Source organism: Mytilus californianus, unplaced genomic scaffold, assembly GCF_021869535.1.
Source record: "Mytilus californianus isolate M0D057914Y unplaced genomic scaffold, xbMytCali1.0.p SCAF_7, whole genome shotgun sequence".
Lineage (NCBI taxonomy): Eukaryota > Metazoa > Mollusca > Bivalvia > Mytilida > Mytilidae > Mytilus > Mytilus californianus.
In genome coordinates, this window is record NW_026262723.1 from 106,774,695 (window position 1) to 106,792,294 (window position 17,600).

Sequence of the window (17,600 nt, forward strand, 5' to 3'; positions counted from 1 at the left end):
GTTTGTATGAAGTTACTATGAGCTATACCACTATTATAAATATTTACTTTATTCATGCATGCAATAAATAATTTTCACTCAGGAATTGTAAAAAAAAAACAAGGCTTGTTTGTCATTCAAAAAAAAATATACTAATATTAAACATTTTGGTGAATATTCATAATGTTTTTAAAGACCTTTAGATACAATTTAACTTTGCACTATACTGATTTATGATTTTTACACAAAAAGCAGATGATTTATCATTGAATTTGAAGGCCAAATAGGGACCCTTTGTGCATCTCCTTTTCTGAAAGGTGCACAAACTTAAAGGACTTTACTGTAAAGATATATAATGTATATTCCAAACACAGTACATCTTGTTTGTATATAACATAAATGTGACAAATAAAGATTTTTAAAACCTAGACTTTCAACTAACCACTGACACCTCATAAACAATTGTTCTAATCCTTATATTTCATAAGCCTTTAGATTCAAAGTTCATGAAGTCTTTTCTGAAAGCTTATGATTATCATGTACTGTAAATTCAGAAAATATTGCAAGGTTTTTTTTACTGAGGAATTCATTATCATTCGTTGAATACCAATTTTTGTGGATTTCAAATTTAAATTTTTAACAAATTACAAATTTTCTATATGAATGTACGCAAAATCCGGCAAAACCTAGAAAAAAAATATCCACAATAAATGAAAGTTTTCATCAAACCATGAAAATTGGTGCCCACAAAAATAAAAGAATTCACAGTATTGTAAATAATGCGACTTGATAAATATCACATTAATAAGACCTCACATTCTGAAATCTGACACATATATTCTGTATTGAGCTTTTCCTGTAATCACAAAAAATTTCTCAAATTTTGTCTGTCATGTTGAAATCGCAATATTAAATGCAGGCAATAATTTCTGAATTTACGGTATTTCCATTTCATGTTGTTCCAAGTTAATAGCATTGCAATTTTTACTAGCAAGTGGATCTTGCTCATAATTAGAAGAGAATATTGAAATACCTATACTATTATTTGTATGAAGAAATCAATATGCCATTTAGATTAGAATAAGAAATGTTTGAAATACATGTTTAATCATGAAAAATGTTTTTTTTTACAAATAGGACAGTTTCTGGATATTTTACAAACCAAGGGGGATAATGGTGTCAAGATATTTATAGAAGTTTTAGAGTATGACTACCCACATGTATACAAACTGATTACCAATAAGGATGCTAAAGAACCTCCTAGAAGTAAGTACATGTAGCAGTAAATACCCCCAAGACCCTCCCATGAGTAAGTACTGAAAAAAATTCCTAAGGATTCTTCAAGGAGTCGGATCTCTTATAGGTGATAAAAGTTGTCTTAGGAAAAAGTGTCAATTAAGTTGCTAAAGGTTGTCCTAGGAGTAAGTTCTAACAAAGATGCTTTATAAGGTAGTTCCGATAGTCAGTTCAAACAGAGGTGCATAAGATCATCCCAGGAGTAAGTTTCAACAAAAGTACTTAAGTTCAACCTGAAAATTAGTGCTAATTAGGGTACTTAAGGTCATCCCAGGAGTAAGATCCAACAAAGGTGCTAAAGGTCATCCCAGGAGTAAGATCAAACAGAGGTGATGTAGGTCGTCCCAGGAGTAAGTATAAAAAATGGTGCTAAAGGTTATTCCAGGAGTAAAAACCACTTTTGTGTGAAAAGAAAGAAACTGAACGATAGAATTTTAAAATAGAATCTGAGAAGATAGCTCTTATAATGTGCTTTAAGAAAGAAAAAAAAGTGGGGTCACAGGACTTGTCATACTAAATAACAAAATATCTAAATTTATTATAAAATCCATTAAAAAATTTAGTTATCTAGTAAGTTATTTCCCCTTTTATGGCTAAATTGAAAAAAATAGAATCACACACAAATTATTCTATATTTCTAAAAACTGTTTTAATGATAAGATAAACCAAATCATTTTCTTCATGTAAATGAAAAGTTATATAGATGAATTTCATTCCGTTCTCAAAATTTACTTATATCATAAAAGATTGAGACTTATTGTTTTTTGTGTTTTTATGATCCAAGATTGCTGACCTTAAAAGAGGGGCGAAAGATACCAGAGGGACATTCAAACTCATAAGTCTGACAATGCCATGGCTAAAAAAGAAAAAAACCAACAGACAAACAATAGTACACAAAACACAACATAGAAAACTAAAGACTGAGCAACACGAACCCCACCAAAAACTGGGGTGATCTCAGGTGCTCCAGAAGGGTAAGCAGATCCTGCTCCACATTGCTCATGTTAGTACAAACCCGGTAATAAGTCTAATTCAGTACCTCACATTCAGGAAAAGGGGATGAGATTGTAGTTACGACATTAGGAACATATCCGCTATCAACTGTGAAACGGATATTCCATAACGATCAACCAACTCGTGATGGCGTCTGTAAAACTTACGAAGGGATGATTTCAACTTCACCACTTGGAAGTCTTGGTTTGATAGCTTCCTTGTGAGCAGCAACCCTCTATCAAGGAAATCATGATAGGAAATACAAGCCCTGGAATATTGTATCAACTGGGAGATATATATACTCCGTATGCAGGCTCTGCTGGAATGTTGCTACATAGAAATGGAAAGTTCACAATTGGGAAGCTAAAATCATCACTTTTGTTGTAAAGTTTTGTTTTCAACAGACCCTCATTGTCAATTTCTTGATGTAAGTCAAGATATGAGGCAGACTTAACTGTATCTGTTGTATCCTTTAATTAAGTTCGATGGGATAGATGCGTTCAACATAGTCACCAAATTTTGAATTATTTAGTGAGAGAACATCATCTATATAGCGGAAAGTAAAAATAAAGGATACAGCTAACTTCTTTTCTTTCTTCCTAAGAAGTTTCTGTATGAAGTCAGCCTCATATGAAATAAAGGAACAAGTCGGCAAGAAGAGGGGCACAGTTTGTTCCCATGGGAATTCCGATTGTTTGTTGAAAAACACGTCCTCCAAATGTAACAAATATATTGTCAATCACGAAATCAAGCATCTTGATAATGTCAGTTTTAGAGAATTTGTTTTGAATCAGAGTGATTTTTTACAAAGTAGGATTTATCCCACCCTAAGACAAGATACTTGTGGTAGCAATACACAGTTAGAAGTTCAGTTTCACAATTTGGCCATGGTGAAATTTTAAATATTAAAGTTTTTGTACAATAAAAGTTGATTTTTGAATAGCTGAAGAATAATATAGCTTTCCAAGTGGGTTTAAATGAACATCAAGATTGTTTTTTGCATGTTTTATAGGCCATTTTTAGCTCACCTGGCCCAATGGGCCAAGTGAACTTTTCTCATCACTTGGTGTCCCTCGTCCGTTGTCGTCATCCGTCGTTCGTTAACTTTTACAAAAATCTTCTCCTCTGAAACTTCTGGGCCAAATTTAACCAAACTTGGCCACAATCATCATTGGGGTATCTAGTTTAAAAAATGTGTCCAACGACCCTGCCTGCCAACCAACATGCCCGCCATGGCTAAAAATAGGGATAAAATGCAGTTTTTGGCTTATATCTCTGAAACTAAAGCATTTAGAGTAAATCTGACTGAGATATGTTCATCAGGTTAAGATCTTTCTGCCCAGACGAATCAGACAACCTGTTGTTGGGTTGCTGCCCCATAAATAGTAATTTTAAGGAAATTTTGCAGTGTTTTGTTATTATCTTGAATATTATTATCGATAGAGATAAACTGTAAGCAGCAATAATGTTCAGCAAAGTAAGATCTACAAATAAGTCAACATGACCAAAATTGTCAATTGACCCCCTATGGAGTTATTGCCCTTTATAGTCAATTTTTAACAATTTTTCGTAAATTTTTGTAATCTTTCACAAAAATGTTCTCCTCCGAAACTTGGCCATAATCATTATGAGGGTATCTAGTTTAAATAATGTGTCCAATGACCCCGCCTGCCAACCAACATGGCTGACATGGCTAAAAATAGAACATAGGGGTAAAATGCAGTTTTTGGCTTATATCTCTGAAACTAAAGCATTTCGGGTAAATCTGACAATGGGTAAAAATGTTCATCAGGTCTAGATCTATCTGCCCTGAAATTCTCAGACGATTCAGACAACTTGTTGTTGGGTTGATGCCCCTGAATTGGTAATTTTAAGGAAATGTTTCCGGTTTTGGTAATCATCTTGAATATTATTATTGATAGAGATAAACTGTAACAGCAATAATGTTCAGCAAAGTAAGATTTACAAATAAGTCAACATGACCAAAATTGTCAATTGACCCCTTCTTGAGTTATTGCTCTTTAAAGTCAATTTTTAACAATTTTTCGTAAATTTTTGTAACCTTTTACTAAAATCTTCTCCTCTGAAACTACATAGACAAATTTAACCAAACTTGGCCACAATCATCATTAGGGTATATAGTTTAAAAAATGTGTCCAATGACCCCGCCTGCCAACCAACATGGCCACCATGGCTAAAAATAGAACATAGGGGTAAAATGCAGTTTTTGGCTTATATCTCTGAAACTAAAGCAAAAGTATAATGGTTGCATTATTTCATGCATCAATTGTAAACAAAAACATCAGGCTAGCAACACAGGCTCCATGGAGCCTCTAGTTCTGTTTGACAGTCCGTATTTTCACATCCGTACCGCCCATAGGTCCAGAAATTATTTAAGTGTTTTTCATCAAAGATTTGACCCTCGAACTTTTCAATTCAATTTTATGGAAAAAGGAGCTGAAATGCATATGATTTTGTTTGGACCTCTTGATAGATAAATGTTTATGGTTTCAGAAAAGGTATCACTCTAATGGATTGAAATTCTCCTTTGGACCAAATTTTGGGGACTTTTGTGACATTTTCACCCCCCTTTTTGCAGTATTTTGAATCAAATAAATGCAGATTGTTGCCATGGTTACACCAAAAAGAGATTATATTTCACCATTTTAACTATTGGAAATCAAATCTATGGAAGATGCTGTTTCCATATATTAGCCTTATTTGTTAGAAAGCAAGAGAAAGAGGGTGGTTAAAAATTATGAGTGTCATTTTAAAGTTTTTTCCTAACTGGTTATTGCTACCTGTATCTACGGTGGCTGCTTTTTTTAATGAAACAAAGCAGGACCAACTCTTTCAATTTGTCTTTTAGTTTGGAATGGAGAATACTTGTGTAAAGTGTAGAAAAGTCAAATGTTTTAATACTATTGCAAGATGAAAGAGTCTTAGATTATATGTACTCTATAAAAAGATCTTTGTTATTTTGTAGTACTTAGTTTGAGCAGTGTATGCAAAAACATTAAAAACTATTATATGACTTTGCAAAGTAACATCATCACTATGATATGCTTATGTTGTCCTTTTTTTTTGCCTTTTTTCTTAGCTGACATGGTCCATAGGGCCATGTGATTGTCCATAGGGCCATGTGAGCTTTTGCCATCACTTTGCGTCAATCATCTGTCTATCTGTTGTCTGTAATCTTTTCTTTAAAAATCTTCTACTCTGAAACTGCTCAATGGATTGAAACCAAAGTTTGTCTGCTTCATCTATAGGATGTCAACTATACAGTTTGTAATTTTCATCCTAGTTGATCAACCAACATGGCCGTTGTGGCTAAAAATAAAACATAGGGGTCAAACTACAGTTTTGGCTAGCATCTCTTATATTGAGGCAATTAGAAAAAAACTGACGTGGAAAAATGGTCATCACAACAAGTTCTATCTATCCTGAAAATTTATGGAAAATATGTTGATCTGTTTTGGAGTTATTTCCCCTGAAATGTTGATTTTTACCCTTTTTTTACAGTTTTGACTTTTATCTAAAAACCTATAGGAGCTAGTTTAAACATGTAAATTGCAAAAATGATCAGCAACACAAAGAGTGTCTATAGTATGTGCTTAGAAAAGTCCTAATTAGCAAACCTGCTATTTTTTCACCAGGTGAGCAATACAGGCACAGGTGTGCCTCTTGTTTCACTCTTCATACCAAGACTCAATGATTTCTCCTTAAGAAATGAACCACTGACCCGAAATATTTATCTCATTAAAACGGAGATGTTCATGGCAATAAAATATCATTTTTAAACAATATTTGTGGACAAAATTTCAATTAATCACATATATATACTTTTGCTTGTCAGATGCAGTTCAACAAATTTTAAATGCATACAACATTATATAATGTTTTAGTACTTTGCCTTATTTGTACTAGAAATACATTTAAGTTGATTTCAAGGGTAAAGGAAAACCACAAATATAAGTAATTAATTGAATACTAAAATAAACTTTTTAATCTGTCTACGGACATCTTTCCTAGACAAGATTTTTAACTGTCTGTTTATGGACAACTTTCCCACACACATTTTTAACTGTAGGTGTTATTACATACAGATGTACTTTAATAACCAAAAGATAGAGAAAATAATGTATGAACATGTTTATCTCTAGCTAGAGTCAAAACAGAAACAATCATTTCACTTTTGTAGGATTTTTATATATTAAACCAAGATGTCGTTAAATGAAATTAGATATCCTGCATTTATCATGCTTTTTAATAAGATATGGTCAAATAGCTCCGAAATTATTGAAAACTATCATTCTGCATTGACAATAATATCTTGGTGTAAATTAGATACACCCATTCGTGCTAATGCCCTCAGGGTGTATCTAATACATATACACGTACAAATACAAATACAAATATTTTTATTGGCACAAACTCATTAACAATAAATGGTTAAGACCTATTGTATACATATAATTATATTAATTGACATGGTAGAATGAAAAGTTACATGATAACATATCATGATAGAATGAAAAGTTATATATTGATGTTTCATATTAGTTCACTATTTCTTATATTTAGACACTCTGATAGTGATATGAAAGAGGAAGACAGTCTAAGTAATAATGCTGAGCTATTGTTAACCAATAGAGATATTTTTTCATCAGTGGTAATGTTACGCTGTATTTCAAATATAACATTTATTTTATTTTCTAATATTTCTCGTTTTGAGGTAAATCTATTACATTGTAATAAGAAATGTTGTTCATCCTCAATTTCCCCATTTTTACAGACAGGACAGTATCTTTCCTCTCTAGGAATGTTAAGATGTCTTCCCCTTTCAATCATTAAAGAATGTGCACTTATGGGTATTTAGCATATTGCTGCTCTATCTTTTAAATTGTTTAGTGAATCAACATATGATGGTCTTTGACCCATTTTGTAGACTTGACGAAAGAAACTGAGTTTAGAAGATTCCTGTATGTTTGCATTTTGATTTTTCAAGCACTGATCATAAATTCTTTGTTTTACTTGTCCCAAGTGCTGCTTTGTTAAACAACTTTTTTCTACAAGATTTAAATATCCTAATTTTTAGCTCACCTGGCCCAAAGGGCCAAGTGAGCTTTTCTCATCACTTGTCGTCCGTCGTTGTTAACTTTTACAAAAATCTTCTTCTCTGAAACTACTGGGCCAAATTTAACCAAACTTGGCCACAATCATCATTAGGGTATCTAGTTTAAAAAAATGTGTCCGATGACCCTGCCTGCCAACCAACATGTCAGACAAGGCTAAAAATAGAACTTGGGGGGAAAATGCAGTTTTTGACTTATATCTCTGAAACTAAAGCAAACGTATAACGGTTGCATTATTTCATGCATCAATTGTAAATAAAAATATCAGGTGAGCGACACAGGCTCCTTGGAGCCTCTAGTTGTAAAATGCATTTAGTTTTTTTGATCCAGGGGTTTGAAAACCTTGTTGCACAGAAAATTTGATTTACAAGTGTATTTTCTGATGAAAGTATATGCTCTAAAATATTTATGCTTGAAAATACAATTTTATTTTTGAGTGGAATTCGACCAAGCTCAGCACAACAAGCATCATTTGAAGCTTTGCAATGAACACCAAGTGCTTCTTTGATAAATTTAATGTGTAGTTTCTATAAGTAACAGAAACGTGTTATCTCTCTCTCAACATATTTCTTCTGAAGATGTCACACCTATTCTGCCATGTCATGAAAAATGTAGAAATCAAAGTTCAAAATGAAATATGATTTCAAATATTTTAAATGTATGTCTTTACATTTAGGGCAACAGGTGTTGTTTGACAATCATGTAATCATATTAAGGTGGTTCATAATACTACAGGGAGATAACTCTGTAAAAAACCGCTGAACGTTTTAATCACGTTCTATTGCTAAGGAAATATTAAGCTTCTCAATGATCAAAATTAGTGTTTGTCAAACTGCTATATATCCAATGAAATTTTTCCGATAAAGTGTGTGGTTCAAGTTTTTTGAAATTTTTATATATTTGTCAAAGGGTCAAAGTAATTATTTTGTCAACATTTTTTGAAAATTAAACGAGCCAAATTAATTTTAGTCAAGGTGTTTGGTACCACCTTAAGCATAAATACTCAAAATAATAAATATTTATTTCAATGGTTGCAATGAATTACCAATATTTCACAGTGGAAAAAAAAACCAAATAATTTCACATGTGAAATAAATCTGATAATTTCACTCCTCTGACGTCATATAATAATTGGTGTTGTCAAGACGTTGTTGACATTGCATCAAAAACAATTGAGAATGCATAGAAAAAGATATAGTTCCTTTCATTTTATATTTTATTTTTTTTCAACAGTCCATGGCCAATGAAATAAAAAGGTTAACTAATCAAAGAATTAAAATATCCAAAAATATTCAATTCATGCCCAAACAACACCGATTATTAACTCATGAGCTACACATATTCTTGAATTAACGTGTTGTGCAGTCACTTGTTGAACTCATTGAATTCTTTTTTATATTTGAATACTTGGATAAGCTATTCTATAATTATAATTTTTGATAATTGCAGCTTTTAAACAACACAGAGAATCCATAAGATCCAAATGGATAGACAAAACAGGAGAATTAGTAGATATGATCAAGAATCAGTTTATGGAAAATGTTAATCTCAGGGAAAACTTAGAAGATCTCAAGGCTGTAGTCACATTAAATCAAGAAAATATCCAGGCTTCAGAGGTATATATGAAAATAAGAAGATGTGGGATGCTTGCCAATGAGACAACTCTCCACAAGAGACCAAATGACGTAGAAGTTAACAACTATAGGTCACCATACAGCCTTCAACAATAAGCAAAAACCATACCACATAGTAAGCTATAAAAGGCCCCATAATGACAAATGCAAAACAATTCAAAAGATAAGTCTATCAAAAACAACTTATAAATGAAATGCTTCAATTTTCTAATGCTTCAGGCATCACATAGGAATAAATGAAATACAAAAAAAAAAGCATGTGAAATTTCAAAACAGAGGTGCATATAATGTCAGGTCAACTTTGCCTATGGGAGTTGCAACTTGATTTAGTAAGTTTACATAATTTATTAACTTTTAATTTACAATTACCTTTTTTGTACAAGATGATGCACCGTCCTGGGACACTTGCTAGCTTAGCAGATTTTTTACTCGTGCTGCCTTCTACAAGCACCAGTACCCACCCATAGATAGTAAATGAACCTATTACACCGACTTTAATTTGGTACAATTACAATACATAGAAATTTCATAAGATAATGTAATTTTTATTGGCTGAGGTATATTTTTATTTTTATTTCCATATAAAATACAACATCCATGATCTAGTGCTCTAATTGACAGAATTAAAACAAAGCATAGAAAATAATTGAAAGGCTTGATTTCACTCATATTTTAATGTTAAAGCATAGAAGATTATCCAGTTGTAAAAGCGTTGAACATGTACACATTTATAGTATTTAGCACTTCCACAATTTATCAAAGATTTGCTTTAGTCACACTTTTACATCCCCTTAAAATTACAAAATGAAGCATTCAATTCTTAAATGCTTGAAATAAAGCAGGAACAACCTTAAATTGGTATGTTGGTTATCAAAAGTTTTGAATACAAAATGTATAACATATATGTAGGCAGTAAAACAAAAAATATACAACTGCTAAAACTATCAAATTGAATGTTTAATTCATAGCGATTTATAGGAGATTTAAAGGTGGGTTCGTTAATGTTAGATCAGTATATGTGTAAACACACCATGTGTATTAAAGTGGTGTATCAGTTTTAATTTCTGTATAGCTCATAGTGTTATTTTTTGTTAATTTCTTTAGAATGAAAGCAATGAACTACGAGATAAGATGCGGATAATATCTGGAGAAAATGATGAATTGAAAGAACAGAATAGTTCTTTGTTAAGAGAGAGAGATAGATTAAAAGATGACAATTGTAAGTTTTATAGTCTCTGGGTATCTTTTAAGTACTAGCTGTTATTTAAAACATGTGTAAGACTTATATCCATGTAAATTGTCACAAACTGTTATCAACTTATTATTTTTACTTGACTGTAAGTGTTGCTCTCCGCCTATTGCAGTTTATTCAAAATCCTGAAGATGAATTATAAATTTTTGAAGAATGATCCATTTGTTGTTTAATACTTGGCAGAAAGTGTTTAATAGAATATTTTCTCCAAGCGAGACTTGAAAATCATAGATTGTCTAAAATGGAATATAGTTTCTTTGGTCAGGGGTTATTTTTTTTAATTTTTAGATTTTAGAAGGGTGTTTTCAGACTTCAAAATATGTTAAAAAAAAATAAATACAAGAAAATGAGATTTTTACCACAATGGTAACCTGCCAAGTTCAGCTCTACAAGCAGCATTAAGTGCTTTGTTATTAACACATAAATTTTTTTTTATGAACTTCATATGGAAATTTTCCAAAATAGTACTGTCTCCTGAATTATTGAAAATGCCCCAAACCCCACTACTATAAAGCAAGATAAGACTTACTAATGAATCAAAAAGCTTTTTTTAAACTTTTACAAGGATTATCCAATCCAATTGTTTTCTTAACCTTAAAATATGCTTTTCTAGTTTTTTCCATAAATATTCCATATATATTCTAACACATAATGGCCATGTATGAAATTTTTATCACATTTTTTAGGGAACTACAAATAAAAGCTTCTTGAAATTTGTAAGCAGGCTGTTTTTCTCATTGTTGAAGGTCGTACGGTTGCCTATAATTGCTTACATCCTCTTCATATGAACTTGGGTGGATAGTTGTCTCATTGGCAATCATACCACATCTCCTTATTTTTATATTGATATGAACAAGCTTTTCCCTGTGATGTGTTTTAAGATTTATACCTCTTCAACTTTCTGTTTACCAAATATTTTTATATTCAAACACATAATTGCCATGTATGAAATTTTCGCCACATATTTTTAGGGAGCTACAAATAAGAGCTTCCTGAAATTTGTTATAAGGCTTCAAGTGAATATTCTTTACAGTGTTATGTATTTTTATATTGGTTGCTGTTCAACTCTGTCACCGAAATGGATATCATTATTCAATATTGAGCAATAGCTTGAAGTTCCACTTGTTAATTACCCATGATCCTTTACATTAAGAAAGATCAAACTGCATGTATTTGTTTTTGTCGTGTTTCTTTTCAGTAAAGATACAGAAAGAATGTATAGAATATTTTAAAGAGAGAGACTTGTATAAAGATAGAATCAGACATATACAACAGGAAAAAGACTACATAGAACAAGAGATTAATAATTTGAAGGAACATATAAAACAGCTTAAAAGTAAGTTTGATTGTATGACTTAGCTCAGGTATAAGTAAGATTATATGACTTACCTCAGATATAAGTAAGATCACTGGACTTAGCTCAGATAAAAGTAATATTGTATGACTTATATAAAATAAGGAGATGTGGTATGATCTGGAGCACCGAAAATTATAATATTAGGGTTCGAAATACAACTTGTTACATTCATTTTTTGTTTCATATTTATCGTATGAAGAACTGCATTAGGCTATTAGAGCCGGCTGACAGATACTTGCCTCGAATTTTGTAGCATCAAACATGTATCCATTTACAGTAGGATACATATTTCAGTGGCAGATCCAGGGGGGGTTCGGAGGATCAATGCATTTGAATGGGGACATATAGTTGGAACCCCCCCCCCCCCTTTATCCTGGGTTAGGAACCCCCCTTTTATAAATGGATGGAACCGCCCCTGTATTTGATAGTAGAAAAAGCGGGAAAAGTGTATGTGGTCAACGCTTCATAAAAAAAACACTTTAATAAAGCCCAGAGAGTGGAACCTAGTCACTGTCTGTGAATGCTAATTCGACCTTTCTTGTGCCACTAAGATCCAATCGTTTGAGAACAGCTTCTGCGTTCACTTGCCCTTAGCATAGACGTGAAGCATGGCTAAACCACATAATCTGTCTTCGGTCATTGTTGACCTGCACCATGTCTTTAAATGTTGAAGGGCAGAAAAAGATCTCTCACATGAGCAAGAACCAACCAGCAATGTCAATAGCAGCTTCAAAATTGTATGAATATTTGGATACAGGTCCCGATCAGCATATGGGAAACCAAAATCTCTGACAGTCACACTTGTTCAAGAGACTTATTTGCAGGAAATAAATAATTGCAGAACCAAATGCCAGTTTACTGGCGATGGTAATCAGGCAAAGAGTTCGATACCTAAAGTAGTTGAAATAAAAGTACAGAAGCTGCACGACAACATTAATTACTATTCAAAGTATGCATATCTTAATTCTTGATATGAAAATGCAAGGATGTTTTCTACACCTGCAGGCCTAGCTTTATCCACTTTCATTTTTTTCTTATTGATATTTTTTTTGCCAGAAAAATGAGACTTATTTTCACAGAATTTAGATTTCTTGATTCAGGTATCAGACTATGTTTTACTTTCATATTTATCTTGTCCCTGATTTTGATCCTCTTGAGATTAGAATTAAGTAAGGGGTATCATTTGCTGATTTTGTCTAAATTGCCAAATTAGCAAAAATAAATCTCTTGTGTAAAGAAATACGTAACTTTCTTTATGACAGTTGAATTAAAACTTAACAGAACAGATGTTAGAACACAAAAGTTTGAAAAAATACAGAACAGACTGCAGGAGATCAAAACGGTTAGTATTCTTATAATGAGTATTCATTACCTAGTAAATTTTTGTTCCCTCTAATAAAGTTTTTCCAGCGGTGTTGGTGGTGTCAGCAATTTGTTTAAGATGGAGATAATGTCAGTTTAAAGGGAACAACACAAAGTAAGTCAATAATATTTGGTATGAAGTTGTTTTAGCATTGACAAACATGTATCTCATATTCATGGAGATCATTTTGCTCTGCAGCTTTAGTCATGGTTCATTGACTTTGAATGTATTGTGTAGTTAAGATGCTTTTAAAGTATTGCCATTTTAATTTTAATTTTTGTATTATGCTATCAAAATTATATACAGCCAAGGCATATCTTTGTGTCAATAGTGTATTACTTAATTTTTACAACAATTTTTTTATACTTCATCACTCATAATTTTTACTTTTTTATTTGTAACAGAATAGTATTTGCTTCAATCCCTTTTACCCACAGAAAAAAATATCATGTGGTTTCTACTTAACCTTCTAAATACTTTTCCTAATATGATCCCTATCAACTTTTTTTCTCTAATTTTATAAAAAGAATTTCAGATAGGACAAACTGTATCTTTAACTATATAAACCTTATGGAAAGAGCATGTTTTGATGTACATAGGTTGTTATGAATTATTGTTGCAAAACTAGCTATTTTTGCCAGAAATGTGTATTGCACCACTGAATACATCAAACTCTTTCTACCTGCTTTGTATAGGCAGGGATACAGTTTGTTCTACCTAGGAGTTTCTGTATTTGGAAAATAGACTCTACTAGTGTAATTATAGATGTTAAAAAAAAATACATTACAGTGAAAGGGTAAGGCTGATTTGTAAATTTAAGTCTTTGACAGCTTACAAAAAAACTTGATGTTTCTGGGATTTTCAATTTTATATTCTTGTGAAATTGACCACTCACTATTATCACATCCAAATGGGTAGTTTTGCTTTTTACTAAGGAACAAGATACGTTATCAAGAACAGAAATGGAGAAACAGATTTTAAGAGATGAACTAGCAGAAACTCAAGTTAAAGTAGAGGAACTGGTTGAAGAAATGGATAATTTGCGTGTAGAATTAGACAAGTCTCAGGCTGATTGTAGTAAGGTAAATATAACCTAACTTTCACAACAAAGGAGAGACCATGCAATTTGATCTTTATTTTAAAGTTGAGATAATAGAAATTTAAAACAGGTAGCTTTAAATTGTAATAATTGGGCATGGTAAATAGGCCTACTCCAGATAAAATTTTCATGGATAAAATTGTTGAAGCCTTAGACTGAATTAGTTCCATAAATTAAAATGTTTATTGAAGATTTTCACTGTAAGTCATAGTGAATAACAGATAATATTTTGTGAATAACTAATTATTGATTATCATTTAAGGTATCTGCCATTAATCATTAAAATGAAATTTTCTATATAAATGAAAGATTGTTGGAATTGATAAAATTTTCAACCGTTAACCAAAGATATAAATTACTCTAGAATATATGTCCTTGGTGTAACTAACGGTTTTAAAACGTCATTCAGTACTTTGCTAAAGCAAGCTCAGAAAGTCTTAGAAAAATCTCTCCAGGAAACTGACTGTTCTTTAAGCAATTTTATTCTTTTTAAAGTTTGAGGCAAGGCATTTGGTGGAGAAATATCATGCACTCAATATTCACAATATGTTTGACAGTTAGGTGTAAGATGAGAAAATAAGTGACAAGACTCCAAATGTTATTAATTTTGACATGTTTATGCTGCCACCAATTATCATTTGAAGAACTTGTGATCACCAAATACACTGGTGTAGCAAACAGTACAGCTAGATCCAGGTTATTGGGACTTCTGATGGGCTTTCTGTTTTACTGGGAATGTGGGACAAGTTCCTAAGTCAGACAGATGTTAGAGCAATCTTGAATTTGGTATGGTCTGGGTCTTACTACAAGTACCTTTTGGCTATTTTGGCTACTTTAATAGAAATTATACAAAACTAAGTATTTATGATCTTGAGTACTGAAAAAAAACATATGAAACATTGATAGTAGAACTAAATGTTATTGGCTAAATATCCACAGTCATGATGGTTTATTAGGAACGAGCTAAATTCAACAATATCTTTATTTTTGTATTAATGATCATCATCTGAACAGGATAAAAAAAGGAAGCAGTATCTTCTTAAGTGATAACTTGGTAGCATATATCAATGTTGTTTAAAAATGAATTTATATATATTTTATAGCTGAGAGAGAAGATTGAAAGAGAGAAAAAAGAGAGAACTCAGCTTGAACAATGGCGTCAGGAAAAAGACAAAACAATAGAAAACTATTTCGAAAGAATAGGAGAACTGGAATTAGATAAACAAAATGTAAGGATGTGTTATTAAAGAATTGGGAAAGATTTGTCAGTTTTGTATATTGTATGTTATCACTAATATTCAGCTTTTGAATTGTTTAAACGATAATATATGAAATGTTATTATATTATAATGAATTTATAAAATAAAAAAATATAGAAAAGGAATAATGGCTTTCCTGAGACATTCTAATCATTTTGGTTTCTGGAGCAATAACTTGCATTTTGACATGTAATGAAACCTAAATATTGTTACCTCACATCAAAGATGTAGCTACACAAAGGGATCACCTCTGTGGTCTTGGGTCAATATCCAAAAAATGAAGTAAGTGTACGGGTAGTAAGAGTCATACTTAATCTGCAGCTCCCTGAAAATAGTTTGACAACATTTACCTGAGATTAACTAACACAGAAGCTTCTACAGAACATGAAATTTTGTGCGTCTTAATTTAAAAAATAATTTAAGAGTTTTTTTTCCATACCAAATGATGCATGGTTCTGTTAACATCATTTTATTAAGCTCCTTGAAAATAGCTCTACAGGTCAATAGTTGGTAGTGACATTTATAGAGGCCACCCTTAACAAATTCTTTGTTTGATGTTGCCTACCCATGCCTTGTAGGGTTGTAAGGTAGGTAGGGATTTTATTTTTTTTTACCAACAACATTAGTTACACGTTTTAGACAAGAAAACTATGTTAGAGCACAAAAAATCTTTAAAAAAAATTGAAACGATTTGTGTCATAAAACTTTTCAGGTAGGCTGCTTTTTAGGTGGGTAGGTAGGCAACATCAAACAGTTTTAATTTTATTTTTGGCCAGATGTTAGATGGCAAAGTTGACAGTTGACATCTAAAGAAAAAGTTTGATTTTTAAGTCAACATTACACTTTTACACTCACAGCAGCAATCACAGGCAAGACACAGGGCTTCACAGAACCCCTTACAAATTTTTTATTGTTGTAGTTGGAAGGGGAAAGAAATCGAGAACAACAGAAAAACCGAGAGTTAGATCTAAAGATTTCTAAGTTGTTCAGTGAAAAACACCAATGGCAGCAATCAGTAGAAACATACAGACAAGAAATATCAGAGCTTAAAAAAAGAAAATCTATGGTGAGTTATTTGTTTATTATTGAATTTTTCACGATTGATCTCATTTAACATTAAAACAATTAGGTTCATGCCAATTTATCATCTTCTTTTCATCACATTCTTTCAACTTTTCAACTGATTTTTTTTTAAAGTTTATAATGTTTTGCTGTTATACAAATTCCCCAGGTTAGTGGGAGGGTTGAGTGCTCACAATATGAAATAAGGAGATGAAGTATGATTGCCAATGAGACAACTATCTAACAGAGGTCAAATAAAGTGGATTTAAGTAGCTAAAAGGTCACAGTACAGCCTTCAACAATAAGAAAAACCAATACCGTATTGTCAGCTGATACCTGTTTAACTTTGCCACATTCTTCATGTGCCTGTCAAAGCCAGGAGCCAGTAGTCCATTGAAAGTTGGTGATTGTCATAATTGCTATTTGTTTTATATTATATTTTAAATCAGGCTGTTAGTTTTCCTTGCTTTTGAATTGAAAGTTTTTTAAACCCCTTTGCAATAACCTTTATTCTTTATCTTGTTCTTTTATTATATTTCATGAATGCTTAGCAACATGGCATGCATGTTCTGAAATAAGACATCAAACTAAATAGGAATTAAAATATATAACACTGAATATTAATAAGTCAATTGTTAGAGAAAGAGGTAATAACACAATGAAAACAATCTATATTTATTAAAAGTTTGGTAATTTGGGTCAAACTCCATGTGTCTGTACACATCAACATATTAGGAATGAGGTAAGCAGCTAAGTTTTAATAATAAATATTGCTGTATGTTCGTTTTAAACAGTTAAAGCACTGTGACAGGTAAATATTGGATTTAGAATGTATGAAAGAAATGGTGGAAAAATACCTTCTACTTTACCTCTGACAGTGGTTTAACAAGTACTACTTTTTAACTATTACTAATTCCTCTGACTTTAACTTGTCTTGACTTGTATAAAATGCTACCACTTTCATGATGATGGACTAACTGGTCCACTGACAAGCATTGTATAAATTTACAGTAAAAATGTAATACCATATAACAGGTTATTTTTTGTGCCAGGTTTTGTTCATGTTTTTTGTCTTAGGAGGGATAGTTAAATAATTGCCATGATCATTGAAAGTGCATTTAAATAGACAGTGAAATGTTTCCTTATGATAAATTTTTTAGTAAAATGCCTA

The 17,600-nt window shown here is 31.8% G+C and overlaps 1 protein-coding gene across 6 annotated transcripts in view; it reads left to right on the forward strand.

The window, feature by feature from the left end:
* The window catches only part of LOC127709374 (caspase recruitment domain-containing protein 14-like), a 66,697-nt gene that overhangs the window by 10,348 nt on the left and 38,749 nt on the right, over positions 1-17,600 (forward strand). For 4 of the 6 annotated variants that reach the window (XM_052214869.1, XM_052214871.1, XM_052214873.1 and 1 more), the window contains exons 3-11: positions 1,117-1,245; positions 8,853-9,019; positions 10,142-10,256; positions 11,488-11,625; positions 12,909-12,988; positions 13,945-14,091; positions 15,212-15,337; positions 16,287-16,433; positions 17,115-17,171. In XM_052214869.1, the coding sequence (XP_052070829.1) occupies positions 1,117-1,245; positions 8,853-9,019; positions 10,142-10,256; positions 11,488-11,625; positions 12,909-12,988; positions 13,945-14,091; positions 15,212-15,337; positions 16,287-16,433; positions 17,115-17,171 (1,106 nt within the window). The remainder of the gene's footprint in view (positions 1-1,116; positions 1,246-8,852; positions 9,020-10,141; positions 10,257-11,487; positions 11,626-12,908; positions 12,989-13,944; positions 14,092-15,211; positions 15,338-16,286; positions 16,434-17,114; positions 17,172-17,600) is intronic. The other 2 variants (XM_052214872.1, XM_052214875.1) reach the window with 1 other exon arrangement.